The sequence below is a fragment of the Labrus bergylta genome, chromosome 10, assembly GCF_963930695.1.
Source record: "Labrus bergylta chromosome 10, fLabBer1.1, whole genome shotgun sequence".
In the NCBI taxonomy this organism is placed as follows: domain Eukaryota; kingdom Metazoa; phylum Chordata; class Actinopteri; order Labriformes; family Labridae; genus Labrus; species Labrus bergylta.
Window position 1 is genome coordinate 23,837,257 of NC_089204.1, and position 15,170 is coordinate 23,852,426.

Sequence of the window (15,170 nt, forward strand, 5' to 3'; positions counted from 1 at the left end):
CAGATGTTTTTGTTGTAAAGGGTTTAAAACTTGTTCAGAAAACTATGAAACACAACCTACTGAGAACATAAATTAGCCAATAGGAGCTTGGAAAGAAGACTGGAGTTAATGCAGAGATGGTGACACAGCAGTAATCAAAAAATACTTAACACAACAACGTCCTCAATTATGTCTCCTAACTTTGGCTAGAATTAGGAGAATCGGGGGGGGGGGTGTCTAATGTGAAACACATTTAAAAAAAACATGTTGCTAAGGAACTAGCAGCGGGTCTGAGTAGGAACTGAGGACCGGGTGCTGTGTCAAGAATGATCCAGTGAGAGCAAACAGAAACGGTTTCTCATTTACTTCACAGAAATACGAGAACTATTAGAGGAGCGCCGCAGGAGAGCTCAAACATCAAGTGGGCAAATAATGAGGAACAGCAAGAATTGAGAGCACGGTGGAGAAAAAGGAAATTACTGCAGTCACAATAATCAGTGGACAGGAACTGTTATCATACAGGTGTTGGGTATAAACATATAAAACAAGTCTGAGATGTTCGGAAAGAAACTTTATTAGATCAAACCCTTGTAGATACTAGAACAGCATTTTACGTTTTTTTTGCAACAGCTGAGCAATAAAAAAGACTTACAAATTTTTTTTTTTTTTTATGGCAACCAACGTATTTAAAGACACATCATAAATACCATTACCCTCCCCTCCCCAAAATTCCTAATACAGTTTACTTCATAGGATACACATTAAAACTGACATTCATACCTAAACACGTTGCATACTTGCTATTTCAAAACCAACCTTGAATTTAAATAAGTAGTATTTATTAATAAATATTAAGTATTTCATGAATATGTGGTGGGTGTATTGTTCTTCATTAGTGTTGTCAATTGGTATGTGCCCATGTAAGAAAGACTATTTAAAAAAAATCATGACGACAACAGCATAAACACTTCATAAGACAAACATAGAAATATAAGTATCCTTCCCCCGATCCCCACACAATAAAGACAGTCAAATGTATAAATATGATAGTTCTAAAGTGCATCTGTCAAAGACTTGTCCAATGAAATGTCACAAGCAGTCCTTTTGAAGGGAAATAAAAAAACAGGCTGAAAAAATTAAAAAAAGATGTCTGAACATGCAGCAGATATATTTTGCAAAACCTACCTACATACATGCAGAGGGTCTTTTTGTTTTTAGGCGAAAGGAAAACAAAAAGGTAACGGATTAAAACAAGATAAACATCTTCACATTGACAAAAGGTGAGAAGAAACTCTGTGCCTTTTTCAGTCGTCTCTTGTTTGTTCACACTTGGCTTTTTCAGAATATCTTATTGGAATTTTAAGCAAACTTGGCAGATTTTAAAAAAGAGCACACAGTGGTGAATAAGTTCCTTCTTTCAGCTAGAAAAGTCACATTGCAGAAATTCTACCATTCAGTCAATTCAAACCTGTGGTTCTCCAGGCTGTCCCTTCACAGAGGTGAGCGGTGTAGGGTTCAGATCTTAGGCAGCTTGGGAGCACTGATAAGAGGGTTGCTTTCTTGCAGAAATCGACGCCCGGCACTCTTGTAGTCAAATGTGCAGTCGTGTGTCTCTGCGTATCGGTGGGTGGCACAGAAGTTGTGACCACACCTGAAAGATTTAAAAAAAAATGTTAGTATGTATGCCAAAACAAAGCCTTGAAATGTGACTTTACTTAGAGCTTGTTCCTCAAGAGACCTTGCCTGTAAGTAGATGAAAACTTTCAGTTTCAGTATGACAAAAACAAACTCTGCTTCACCTTCGAGCTATCCAGCTGAGTGAGAATGTCACAATACCTTCTTCTCCTTTTAACTCCTCTGTAGGGACATTTACTCAGACTGAAAGCCTCCCTTTTTGTGCTTCAATCTTTCTATGTTTATCAAACCATTAGCCAAAAGAGCAGATGTCCAAATTATTTAATTTAGTAAGAGCGATATTGAGTAAATTATATGAGTCATTTAATCACAGATCTTTGCCATTTGACGAAACTGGTATCACTGAAGTCTTTTGAACACAGTCGGGGGCCTCTGCTTTAATGGTTCCACTACTTCAAGGGGCTGGTGTGTTGAGAGATTATAGTTACACACTGTTGCATCAGATTGAGTGTGTGCACGCTGGACAAGGCCTCAAGAGACAGAGGCGTGATCCAGATTGATGTTGGTGGGAGAAACTTTGACAACGTTAATCATTTGTGGCAGACAAGCAGCGAAAAGCGACGTGTTTTCACTGGAGAGGTGCTGAGACACAAAATGATGAGCTGTGAAAAGACCAATTTCTACTAAAAGGTGTGCTTTCAGGAAAGGAATGACAAAAAGGAAGAGATATCATTAGGAGTCAGGCAGCAGGTGAGAGAGAGAGTGAGCACAGCTGGAAACGCTGGAGGCACTTGTACCTGCACTCGTAGCTGGTGGCCAGGCCAGTCTTCCTGCCGCAGAGGAAGCAGTGCTTTGAGCTCTTCTTCTTGCTGCCTTTGGGAGCTTTGACTGGAGGTAGGTGGTATGTTGGTGTGCCTGAGAGCAGAGGAAACAACATTTTTATTGATTTTACACAAGCTAGTGTGGGGTTATTTACAATGCAGTGAAAACAAAAAGTTTGCTTTGGTATTACAGTTTTAAGTCAATTGGAATGCAAAAACATAAGCCGAGTTATAAATGTTGCATAACAGTAATATAAAGATTGTCTGTTAAGTCCTCCAAGAAGTTGTAAACTAGAAACAAAACTAAAAACTAAAAAACATGTGAAAAATGGTGAGAGGTCATCAGGAATCTTTCATAACTGCTTGTTAGAGCCATTTCCTATGATCGAAAGAAACTAAGACAAAGAAAGGAAATGACTGTGATGCACTTAGATATAAAACATGCAGGTCAGAGCCTGATTATTTAATCATTCCTAAGAACCAACCGGACAAAAGTGTGTCTTTATTATATTTATATCATTTCTTTAACAAAAGGTAAAAAAAAAAACAAGTTGGAGGATTTTGTACAGTAAGACTTTTCTTGTGCTTCTTCCACAGTCTAATCATAAATATCCACGCTTGCCAGTGGATGATAAGATTCCAAGTGTTCACACAGTAGAAATGTCTTCTTGTCTCGTTTAAATTGGAACATCGTGCTTATATTTAACAGAGTCACGAATGGATTCATTTCCAGCCGTCTGAGTTCAGTACTCTAAGGTATTTTAGGTCTGACCACACCCCAGCTGCCTGATTAACAACTGCCAAAAGTGAAGACTCCTGCAGTGATACATAAACACAAAACGCTATACACATTAAAGATCTGGACATGACTAGAGTATCAGTATTCACCTGTTTACTTTGTTTTGTCATTATTACATAACCATTTGTAACACACACAGGGAGAGGGTTTTCATTATAGGTATTCTAAGATATAAAAATAAAATATACCCTCAATGATAAAACTATCTTAAAAAAACTGCCAGGACTTAAAATCTATTACTAGGTAAACAGTAGTACAGTGAAGATGTTGTCAGTTATACGTGTCCTCTTCAGGAAAGTTCAGGTGTTGCCATCTGAACTAAAATGTACAAAACATAAGTCAGGGAGCAGAGGTTTATGTCAACTGGTGATAATCCTACCCTACAGACCATGCAGGGTTCAGTTATACTCAGACCAAGGCAGATTTCAGATTTTCCTTTTCTATACTTCTAACTGAATGGCATCTTATTAGGCATTATGCCAACTAGAGTTTATTTAAGGATCTGTATAGGGATGATTTATGTGCACAGCAGCATTGCAGAGACATGGAGCACAGAGAGAGAAAAAGCTGAATCTGTTTTGTTTATGTTGCTCTGCAGATCAGTCACCAATGAAAGCGGAAGGTGGAGCACATCGAGATGTTTGTGAACGCTGATGTACGTGGAGAACAACGGGTTTCTGTTGAGAGCAGTTCTACATCTCAGACCAATTCAAATGTGATTTATTTCACAGGAAAATATTCTTTGAGAGAACTTTGAGGAACTCGATGAAACTGGGAAACATTTCTACATGGAAAAATGCTAAACTTATGAGTAATTTATCAATCATTTAAAATTGAAAACCTCTCAAACTAAACACCGTTTCTATTTCCCCTATAATAGGTAACACATTACTTAGTTCCTTCCCAGAAACCTCTGGGGTTTCTTAGGAAAACTGTTGGCTGTTAAAATAAAGAGTTACCTAAACGGGTATTGGTTTCCTCTGATGTAGACTTTTGTAGATTAATTAGGAACGCTTGTATTTACCTACACGCTGTGCAAACATCATATTGAGAACCCGTGCTTAGCAGCACAGACAAAATACTGAGATGCATCACAAACTGTGCAAACAAATTCTGTGCTTTCAGTTTCTTTGTGACCAGAAAGAGCAAAGTTCAGTTCTGTTTTGATTAAACCGCAGAAATCAGAAAAACAGCTTATAAACAAAGTACTCAGGAGGCCATTGAGGGCCAAATATGACTACAACTACTTAGGAGTGGCCAACACAATACTTACAGTTTAACATGATGGTAGTGAGTCATGCTTTTAGGATGCTTTTAAACTAAAGTTATGCATGTCCTGGTTAAGAAAACCATGAATGCTGTCAAATATAGACAGACATCAAGTGTTCACGCAACCTCACAGTGGAGGGATGAGTCACTACTCAAAATAACAACACGGTCAGGACAATAACAGAGTGGACTCTGAAATGACTGTCTTTGAGTGGCCCCTTCAGAGTCCACACATGAACCCCACAGAAAATAGAGAAAATATTTTCTGAGTCTTCCCTCATAAACGTCACAGCACTTTAGGGCGTCTAAATGGAAGAAAAGGAGAAACTGCCAAAGTGTAGGTGTGTAAATCCAGCAAACACAAACAGCAAAGAGAACAAGAGTTGTAATTACTGCCGTGGGAGAAAGAAATCTGAATTAAGTACTATGTAGATGAGAACATTTCATAGTTCATTCTTAATAAACAGACTCTGTGAGTTCAAACAGGATTACAAAAAAAAAAAGCTCCAGGAGTTAATTAATCTTTTTAAAAACTCATATAGGCATGAACGCCAGAGTCGGCAGACCTGTCTCAGACAGATTATTTGGAAGCCCTTTCAAATATATTTAGCCCAAACCAAAATATTATATATACATTATCTATTTCTTGAACAACTCTGATAAGATGCAGTTTAAAAATGGAGATTTCTAGAAAAGTCATACATGTTTATTGGATTGTGTTATGATGTTTGCAGTAAACACTTCATTAACCAATAAAATTCTCAGCCTGTGGATAAAATCTGACAGGGATACTCATGAAGTAATTCAAGAAAATTGAGAACAGCTTGTTCTATGGTCTATACAGTCCAAGCATATCAGTGGTTAACATAAATAAATGAGTGTTCTTGTGTGTAAGCCTGGCGCCTTCTGTTGTGTGTGCTGCTTCTGCAGTTGTAGCATTAATGAATATTTAAATTCCTTGCGGTGCTTTGTTGTAGCTCTCTTACAACATGCACCGAAGGCTTTCACACAACAGCGTCTTCTCTGAATGCCACTGCTTATTTGACGAACTGCATTATAGTTCAGAATTGTTTGTCACACTGCATTATTATCTGTGAATGCCAGTACTTCCTGAAAACATAACCCCTGTTTTTGTGCATCTTTCTTACCTATTCTCCCAAATGAAGTCATGACTCCCCCAGCTGATGCAAGAGTGTTGGTGGCCTGAGAAAATAACAGCAATATGAAATATTTTAACAGAAAATCAATGAAAAATATTGCAGCGCTTTATCTTAAGAAGAGGTAAAAGTTTTAGAGGCACATGAAGTTTAACATCAGCATTTAAACAAAAAAAAAGATAAACTGGAAGGCAATGTGCAGGTCATTTCTCTTCTCACTGATACATTGTGTGCATGTGCTTTCTTCTATGTTTGGGATAAACTATTAGCTTATCTGTGCAAACCTGATAATGTTATGATATCATGACTAATAATTCTCTCACATGAGTGATGAGTTGAATCGCAAAAATGATCCAAGCATGATAATTAGTTGTGCATGAAATCTCAAATAGTATTTAACACAATGGATGAGTTTTTCAAAACTACTCATTTTAATTCCTTTTCAATGTTTTTGGTACACCAGGACACCGGTAAATCAGTTTACCTGATAAGAGATCTTAGCTTGTCATGTGGAAATAAATAGCAAATGTCATATCAAGATATTGCTGTGACAATTACAGAAAGAAGAATTTCAAATAGACCACTTCTCTAATTTTAAGTACATCGATAGGACTGGATTAGCATTAATACATTTCTTGCAGTAACTTGGCTACTCAAATTTAAGTGAACATTGTTTGCTGAATTTGTTGTTTGATGACTTGAATGAATACCTCAAGACAGATAGAGCTCTGAAAAGGATTCCAAAAATACAGCCTCAGCAGCAAAAATTGACATCTATCCGTACTCACCATGTAAGAGGCTGCTGCTCGGTGCAACGGTGACATTTGTCTGAGGAGATCATCCTGAAGGAGCAAGTTAGTTTGGATGGATGGCAGCCCGGAGCCGAGTCCGCCCTGTCCTGAGGCTGTGGCAGGAGGAACTATCAGTGAAAGTCCCAGACTCTCTTCGAGGCCATCCATGCTGTCTGTAGCCCTCGTGGAGAGAGAAGCCAAAAGCTCAGAGTTGTTCAGGGACCCCAGTGGCTCCTTACAGGCTTGGTTGGCCATCTGAGTGATGCCTCTTGCTTCCCTTTTGGAGATAAGCTCTGGCCTCCTGCCAGGTGACTCCACTTTAACACCACGAAAGCGTGGAGGATAAACTGATGAGGAGATGAAGGGGTGAGGGGACGTAGCCCCTGGTCTCACTTGTGCTTGAAGGTTGGGCTGTAAACAGGAGAAAGTGGAATCAAAAGGCTGAGGCAGCGGTCTGGTAGAAGTGGATGGTGAGGTGGAGGTGGGCAGCGGAGAGGGAGGGCAGATGTGAAATGATGTGCCGAGCTGAGTCCTATCAGGTCTGCTGGTGAGAGTTTCACTAGTTCCCAGTGTCCAAGTACTCAGGGGGGAGGGGGAGAGCGGTAGCTGGCGCTGGGCCCCAACCGCGAGGGACTGGCAGCCTCCCTCTGGCTGTGTGGACACATCCAGACTCAGTGGGTCTGATACTTCCCCAAACTGAGCTCCGGGTTGTGACGGGACCAAAAGCCCAGCTGCTTCCTCCAACAAACCCAGCCCCACCGCCCCCTCCGCTGGTTCAGCAGGGTCGAAGGTGGCCTCAGGTGTCCCCCGGATACACAGTGGAGGGAGCTGAGGGTACACGCAGTCCCTCATTAACCTGGTGCTGCCGATGTCGCACTGGGATATTTTAGGAGGGGGCCGGATTTTTGCAAATGGGGGGGATGTTTCCCATGGCTCCTCCTCCTGAAGCATATAACAAGAAGGCGAGGAGAAAGAAGGAGGGGGTCTTCTGGGGATGGACAAGTGCGCAGAGGTTGAAGCAGTAGCAGCAGCAGCAGAGGGGGGAAAGGGGTCTATGCATTTATGATCTGGGATTGGAGGTAGTTGTGCATTTGACTGCCAGGGCGTGTTGATCTGAGCGAGCGAACGAAAGAGGCGATGATGGTGTCGCGTGCTGGGTGGTCCTAGAGAGCCACCGCAGGGATGAGGGCTGACGGGTGGCCTTGGTTTAAGCTTTGTCGGCTTCTTCGGCTGAAGGACACAGACAAAGACAGACAGTCAGATTACGAGATAGTATCCTTCGAGATATTCAGTTTTATATATTTTGTTGTATCGTATTACTTGATTTGAGCTACTTCTACTGTGTTTTTTTGAGTGGCACGACTCCATTTAACAAAGTTGCATAACAAACAATATTGTGTGTACAACAAGTGTCTGTGATCCAAGAGTCTTCCGACCTTCTTGCTGAGGTTCATGTCCTCCATCTTAGCCTTGAGTTGCTTCATTTTGTTCATTGTGATGGAGCTCTCAAGGCTGTGCTGAGCTGCTGCCGAAGAAGTCGCTGCTTCCTCTTCCTCCTCTGCACACACATTGTACAGCGAACCACCACTAGAAAAGATGAGAGACAGAAACACACTTCCCTTTACTGATCATGCCAAGCTGTCTGCTTAATGGCAGCCTCTTCACAGGCTTTGCTCACTCTCAAACACTCGTTGCTGCAATGGTCATGAAATAAGCCTCACAACAATACATAACCAATGAATAAACAATGTTAAGTACTCAACTGGCTAAATCATTATATAATTACACCACACCAATGTAATTAAACTAATGGTACATTTCCATTTAGATAACTAGGTACAGAATTTGGATGGGCAACAAATACATTATTGTATAAATTTAAAATAAATTAAAACCTCAGAGATTCAGACAGAGGAGTCAGGGTGCCATCTCCTCTGTCAACAACCCGGAAGAAGTTCAGCTGGTCGCCCTCACGATAGACCACAAATGTGACCTGCTTGTTAGACAGGGTTTTTTCTGAGCCCTCCTCTTTTGTGCTCTCCATCAGGTCAGCCACATCTTTGATGGGATCCTCCAGTGTTACTGACATAAGAATGAAGGAGGATAGCAGTATATTTTAATTACCCAATATAAAAAGTAATGAAGTTTAATGCAGTGACAACTTACAGCTGTCCGGTTATCATGAGCATGTACAGTTCTTTTTTCTTTCCTCACCTCTCCTGGTGTTAATTGGGCCGGCCCTCATAGCCAAGATCAGTTTTAAAGTACAGCCCTCTGCAATGCTGCAAACACAAACACAGATCAATAGAGCAGAATAAGTCAACATTATTACAACTCATGTGGATGCAAGTCTAAAGGGAGAGAAGAAAATAAGTGGTCATCATATTTACATTAAGAGTAAAAAGCTTTACTTCTGTGGCTCTGATCTAAAGTAAACAGCACGCCGATCCATATGCTGGGAGATCCATTTGAACATTTGCTTAATGTGAACAGATGTTTCATTGCCTGCTCTACTCCTCTGCTTCTACAACTTCAAAAGAGTGCTGCAGTGTGATAGGCGGGCAAGATCTCACCAGAGGCTGTTCATGTGGAAAATTAAGTGACAAGCATTCATAACAATACCCCCATCTGCAGCCAGCAGAGCACTGTTGGCTCTGCATTTCATAAACTGACATGAGAATAGGGGCGAGCTCTCTTAATATGACCAGTATGGTTCTGATCAGAAACACTGCTCGTGGCAGGCTGAAAAATGTGAAGCACACTCTGCTGCTTGTTTTGTTGAAGCCCACCATTTGCCTGCTGCTTTTTTTCTTTTTCTTCTTTACTTTGTTGCTAGGAGACCATCAGATCACCTGTCCTTAGTCTAACCATGCTTTTATGTGAACTTAAATCACATGTTTTAAATTTCAACCAACCTTTGTTGCAAAAAATGATACATATTACACTTTTCATCCCATTTTAAGACATTTAATCCCTGATTTGAGTGTTTTGAACTGCAGGTGTTCCGTGTGCTCCTCTACAAAAGTTAGACAGCAAAGAGATGCTGTTCTGAAATGGGTTTATACAAACATAAACAGCACAAAAAGCGCTAATTGGCTTTAAAAATCCTGGATTAAGAAGCCTCTTTGACAACAGCACTCACTGTCTCTGATCGGAGCCTATGATTTCTAGTTTTGCATCTGAGGCTCAGGTAACACAAGTTAAAACAAATAAAGACAAGATCAACACAAAAAAAATCTAAAGACAATTTATGCCAATTGTACACAGCTTGTTTTTTGTGTTATATTTTTTACATATTGCTAGTAATTGCTCTAACAAGGATTATTTGATGGGGAGTTGTGAAAGAAAATATACCCATAGTCATGTAGGCAATGTTCATCATCCAGCTCAAGATTGTTCCAGATAAGGTGTTGCTGGGCAACAGGGATACCTTTAAAGACAGGGGGTAAAGGGTGGGAGAAGAGAAAAAACAACCGAAGTTGAGAAGGCTGTACACATTTCATTAATCTGACGGACAGGCAAGAAAGGAATGCTAACAACAAATGCATCCAAACAGCACCAAAGATGATTCTTTTCTGCCCCCTAAAGACAAAACTATGTAAATGCTGAAAAGGTGAAAATCACAGAACACAAGCATTGACCGCTTATATCGTGGAAAGTAAAAAATACATGTTGCAACATTTTGAACACACTATTGTATTGTAAAGCTAACCCTTACAGCTAAAAGCCCCAAATACATGAGGTTGGCCTATCATAAGTCGATATAAATGCATATTACTGCAATGAGGTCAAAATAACAAGACTCCAGTTGAGGGATGACAGCTAGTAAATTGAAAGGCTCTCTAGACTTTCTGCTTGGTATAGAGGGAGTGTGTGCGTAGTCAGGCATCTCTCTGAGCCCACATGATGCTGGAGGTGAGCCAGTGTTAGTGAGTGAGCAGTGGACTCGTTTCAGAGCGAAGTGGTATTGCTCCATCACTATGACGCAGGCTCTCAGACACACCTCCTCACACATGAAGCACAGAGAGATCTTTTTGACCAAAACTGAAGTGGAAAATAAAGTATTCTATGAAAATCATCTTTATCTACAAAAAAGCCACCTTAAGGAGGACCAAATACAAGGAAATAAAAGGAAAGAAATTGAGTCACTTCGAGTAAGTGACTATTACCATACTTGTTGGGTTATTTAAATTAATTCCAACACAATCTAAATTCTAAAATCCTTAACTAAGCTCTTGATAGGTTTTTTATTTTCAATACCCACGCTGCTTTACTTGAGAGGCAACAAGTGTGTTCAAAGATGTGTTGATAAATAGACTTGTAATGTGGGACTGTTGCATTTTACAAAGTGGCCTGACCTTTTCATATAATTTTGCATGTGCAGTTACACATGACTTCATGTGCAGTTACACATGACTTCTAAGTTCTGTAGTGCTTCAACTTTGAATTTCTCATCAGGAAAACCTACAATGGATTGGAAACGGTTGTTGCACCAACAGACAACCAATTTAACTTCAAATAAAAACTGATTTTAATTTAACATTTTCACATGTACGATGGCAACTTTTAGTACCAAACGGATGCCAATGTATTTGTGCAATTTGGGCAGTGGTCTCTCTCTGATTGGGTTAGAAGAGTGGGCTTTTAAGTCATTTTTCGATAACATGGAACATAAAAATATCTGTTAGTTAGTTTAAGTGCTGTAAATGTGTGAGAATGCTTTTTTTGATTTAGGCTTTTTTTTTCTTCAAGCACATTAAGCCTGGTAATTGTCTCTTGTCTAAAAAAAAAATTTGATAAGAAGAATAAGTTGTGTAAAAATGACTCCACAGGGAAGTTGAATACAAAGCAGTACAACTCTGGAGAGTGAATATACTAAACAAGAGTTAAATCAAATGACACGATGTAAATAAAAATGTAGCTGCACTGTCCTCTTACCGTACCAGCCTATCAAATAACTTAATTGGCTTTATCACATTTAGTGTAATAGACTGCCTAAGTTATAGTTGGACACTCTTCCTGTATGGCAAGCTAACCATGCAAACTACATGTAAATGAGCTCTGTACCTTCAAGCCTCTGGATCTTCGCCTTGACTGAAATGACAGCCTCAAAGGGCAGCACACGTAGCTCAAAACAGGTCCCTGTCAGTGTCTCTATGAAGAGCTCCATAGTGTCATAGAACGGGAGCTTATATTGAAAGGCTCCAACACTGTCGTCGTTGAAAAAGGGGGGCTCCTTCCTGTCGGTCATGTTGGCAGCTCAGAGGAGAGACTTCGTGGGGAGATAGTTAAACTGGAGGGCCAGCCCACGATGAGGGAGAGAGGGACAGGCACTGCTCACTGGCTTCACGACCGTCGCACATTATGCAGGATCCACATAAGCTGTCAACAGACACACAATGTTTTAGAAGGTTTGATTAGCTTAAGACCCTGCAATCCAAAGTTAACGTGCTTCACTTTGGTCCATACTTTTTTGTGATTGTGATATTCGCTATGCACAACATTTTTATACGAGTAAGAAATCTTGGCATTCACAAAGTATACAATACCAGCCTTGATTAGGCAAGGGATTATTTGATACACATGCATGCACTAACCGAGCAACCATTCAATCACTCCCAGGTTTCTACTTGATTACTTTGAAATATCTTTATGGGTAAGAAACCCTCTATTTCGATGAGATATACACTTTATATTTAATTCCATTATGACAGTAGGATATCGGCACATGATAACAGAATTACATTGGAGTTGTACACCCCTTAACAGAAATGTGTAATGCCACAAACAGGACAAACAAAGTAACACACAGGTAAAACTGAGACCACCATGTAGTTTTTTTTTATTTTTTTTTAGCTTCAGACACAATTGTTTTGAAGTGCATGTATAAGTGACAGCAGACATGCACAAACCTTCATTAAACATTCAGAGCAGTACTCAAGTCCTTGGCCAAAACTCTGAAAGATCAGGTGTGCCACGTAAGCCTGTTGCTATTATGAGGTGTCCTATGCCTGACCACAGCCTTTGACTAAAAGCCTCTTATGTCACCTGACACACCGGCAATTTAATATTATATGGCAGACTGGCATAAATGTAAGATGCAAAATGGACAGTGTCTAGTGATTTTCTTTTTTTTTTTAGGGACAAGAATAGGTCAATCAAATTAAACAAGGTATAATTTACCAAAAAAAGAATTTAAAAAAAAGGTGTTTGTGTGACAATAAAACACTGTTCAATGTTTTAGAGTCTTAACCTTTTCTGTGTGTTAGTGTGAAAGACTTTTCAAGACTCTACAGCAGGGGTGGGCAACCGGCGACATGCGGCCCCCATCAACCCTCAACGTGGCCCTCAGGTCAATTTTGACATATCAATTAATTGGAAACATAAAGAAAAACATGACAAAATCTGCCATGAAATAGTGAAAACCAGAAATATGTCCATAATAGTATTTGCTCACTGGTATATGTTGAAATAAATTTGAGACATAAGCGACTGTAATCGTTTTTTGTATTCTACAAATTGGCCCCCTGGCAGTGAGAATTAAATGAATGTGGCCCCTTGCAGTGACCAAAGTTGCCCGTCCCTGCTCTACAGTTATGTGCTCAGATTTTGTGTGTTCTGGGTACATGCATACTCATGTTTTTGAGGTCATTTAAGTTCAACTTGCTGTTCTTAGGTCACAGAAATATGAGATGAACTAGGCTTGTATTTGATTTCTCAGAGTATATTCCACCCCCTTTTCACAAGATGCTGCTCAGGGCTTTCAAACAGACAGACAGGTTTCTTCTATTGTACCTGGCAGGTGATATAAAGTTACCTCTCATACCACTTGCTGGTTGATGTCTCTACAATGAGAGGCCTGAGATAAACCCATTTAAAGACCTCACAGGTGCCATAACCAACCATTGTCTGAAGAAAAACAGCTATATCGTCAAGTTAAGGTACAGACTAGCAATAGAAACTTTTAACCTATAAATATATGTATATATAAATATGGTTGGTCGCATCCATTCAGCAGAAGGATGTGTTAGTTCAGCATAAAGACACGAAGAGGCTAGGTTAACTAGCTGCCTGACAACAGTGATGAATGGAGATGCAAACGGGCTAATGTTAGCAAGGAAAGGTCACATAAGCGTAAAATAAACATCACAATTATGCCAAGGTAATTCAAAACATTAGATGACGTCAGTATATTACTGATAAAGATTACCTACCAGTACCTTCTGCAATAATACGGTCGTGAAGCTGATCTACCCAACGCTGCTAGCATTAGCTTCGGTTGCCATGTTAGCCTACAACTCAAACAATGACTTCCTTTTTCGGGTGAACGGCTAGCAGGCTGCTAGGCTACATTTAAAATGATTTTTTTTTTTTAGTCTGTTCCCGTCCTGCGTAGCCGACGAGTTTACCGTTAAGTTTAAATATAAGACGCATTTCATCACGTTAAATCCCTAAAAAAAACAAAAAACTAAACAAAACACACAAGACGGTCCATCGCAGACGGTGGCCGTGGTGCCCTTGTTTGCGACATCCTCGTACCTGTCAAACGACACTTTTGTGAATTCGTTTGACTGATGGACAATCGAACCAATCAGCGGTGAGGGAGAATTATGTGGGCGGGGCAACGGCGATCTCAAGAGTCTTCGGTAGACTTTCAAGGAGCTACTTTAATGTATGGAAGCCCATTTCCGCCAGTAAAAAAAATAAAAATAAAAAGAATAAAGTCTCATAATTTCATTATTTTGACTTTTTATCTCATTATGACTTTAAATCTCATAATTTCGACTTTATATCTCATAATTTTGACTTTATATCTCATAATTTTGACTTTTTATCTCATCATTTCAACTTTTTATCTCATCATTTCAACTTTTTATCTCATACTTTTGACTTTTTATCTCATTATTTCAACTTTATATCTCATAATTTTGACTTTTTATCTCATCATTTCAACTTTTTATCTCATACTTTTGACTTTTTATCTCATTATTTCAACTTTTTATCTCATAATTTTGACTTTATGTCTCATAATTTTGACTTTTTATCTCATAATTTCAACTTTTTCTCATTATTTTGACTTTTTATCTCATTATGACTTTATATCACATAGTTTTGACTTTTTTCATTATTTCAACTTTATATCTCATACTTTTGACTTTTTATCTCATCATTTCAACTTTATAGCTTATAATTTTGACTTATCTCATAATTATGACTTTATAGCTCATAATTTTGACTTTATATCTCATGACTTTTTATCTCATGACTTTATATCTCATAATTTCAGCTTTATCTCATAATTATGACTTTATAGCTCATATGTGTGTGTGTGTGTGTGTGTGTGTGTGTGTGTGTGTGTGTGTGTGTGTGTGTGTGTGTGTGTGTGTGTGTGCTATTTTAGCCTTTATTGGATAGTGCAGCTGAACAGAGACAGGGAATGTTTGGATAAGAGAGTGGGGGATGACATGCAACAAAGGGCAGAGGTCGGATTCATACCCACGATCGCTACTCTGAGGAATAAAGCCTCTGTACACGGGGCACGTGTCATAACCACAAGGCTATCCAGCACCCCAGATTATAGAATTTTTATCTGCAATTTTTGTTCAATAATTTATGAAAAGTTGAGCAGCTTCTATAACTGTTGAGTTTCATATCTTTGGATTGGAATTCCTGTTCAAATCACTGATCATTATTTTAGTCTTGACAGGAACAAAACATG

The 15,170-nt window shown here is 39.4% G+C and overlaps 1 protein-coding gene across 2 annotated transcripts; it reads right to left on the bottom strand.

The window, feature by feature from the left end:
• Positions 1–535: 535 nt before the first annotated feature.
• zfand4 (zinc finger, AN1-type domain 4) lies at positions 536–13,999 on the bottom strand. Of its 2 annotated transcripts, none has more exons than XM_020648109.3 (10): positions 13,672–13,999; positions 11,519–11,833; positions 9,806–9,881; positions 8,666–8,733; positions 8,347–8,533; positions 7,888–8,038; positions 6,449–7,681; positions 5,652–5,706; positions 2,412–2,529; positions 536–1,630 (listed from the first exon to the last, which is right to left on the bottom strand). In XM_020648109.3, exons 2-10 carry the CDS (start codon positions 11,700–11,702, stop codon positions 1,495–1,497), a joined length of 2,208 nt encoding a protein of 735 aa, XP_020503765.2. In that variant the 5' UTR covers positions 11,703–11,833; positions 13,672–13,999; the 3' UTR covers positions 536–1,494. The 2 variants fall into 2 exon arrangements, with proteins under 2 accessions (XP_020503765.2, XP_020503764.2); XM_020648108.3 differs by having other exon boundaries at positions 13,666–13,999.
• Between the last annotated feature and the right edge of the window lie 1,171 nt (positions 14,000–15,170).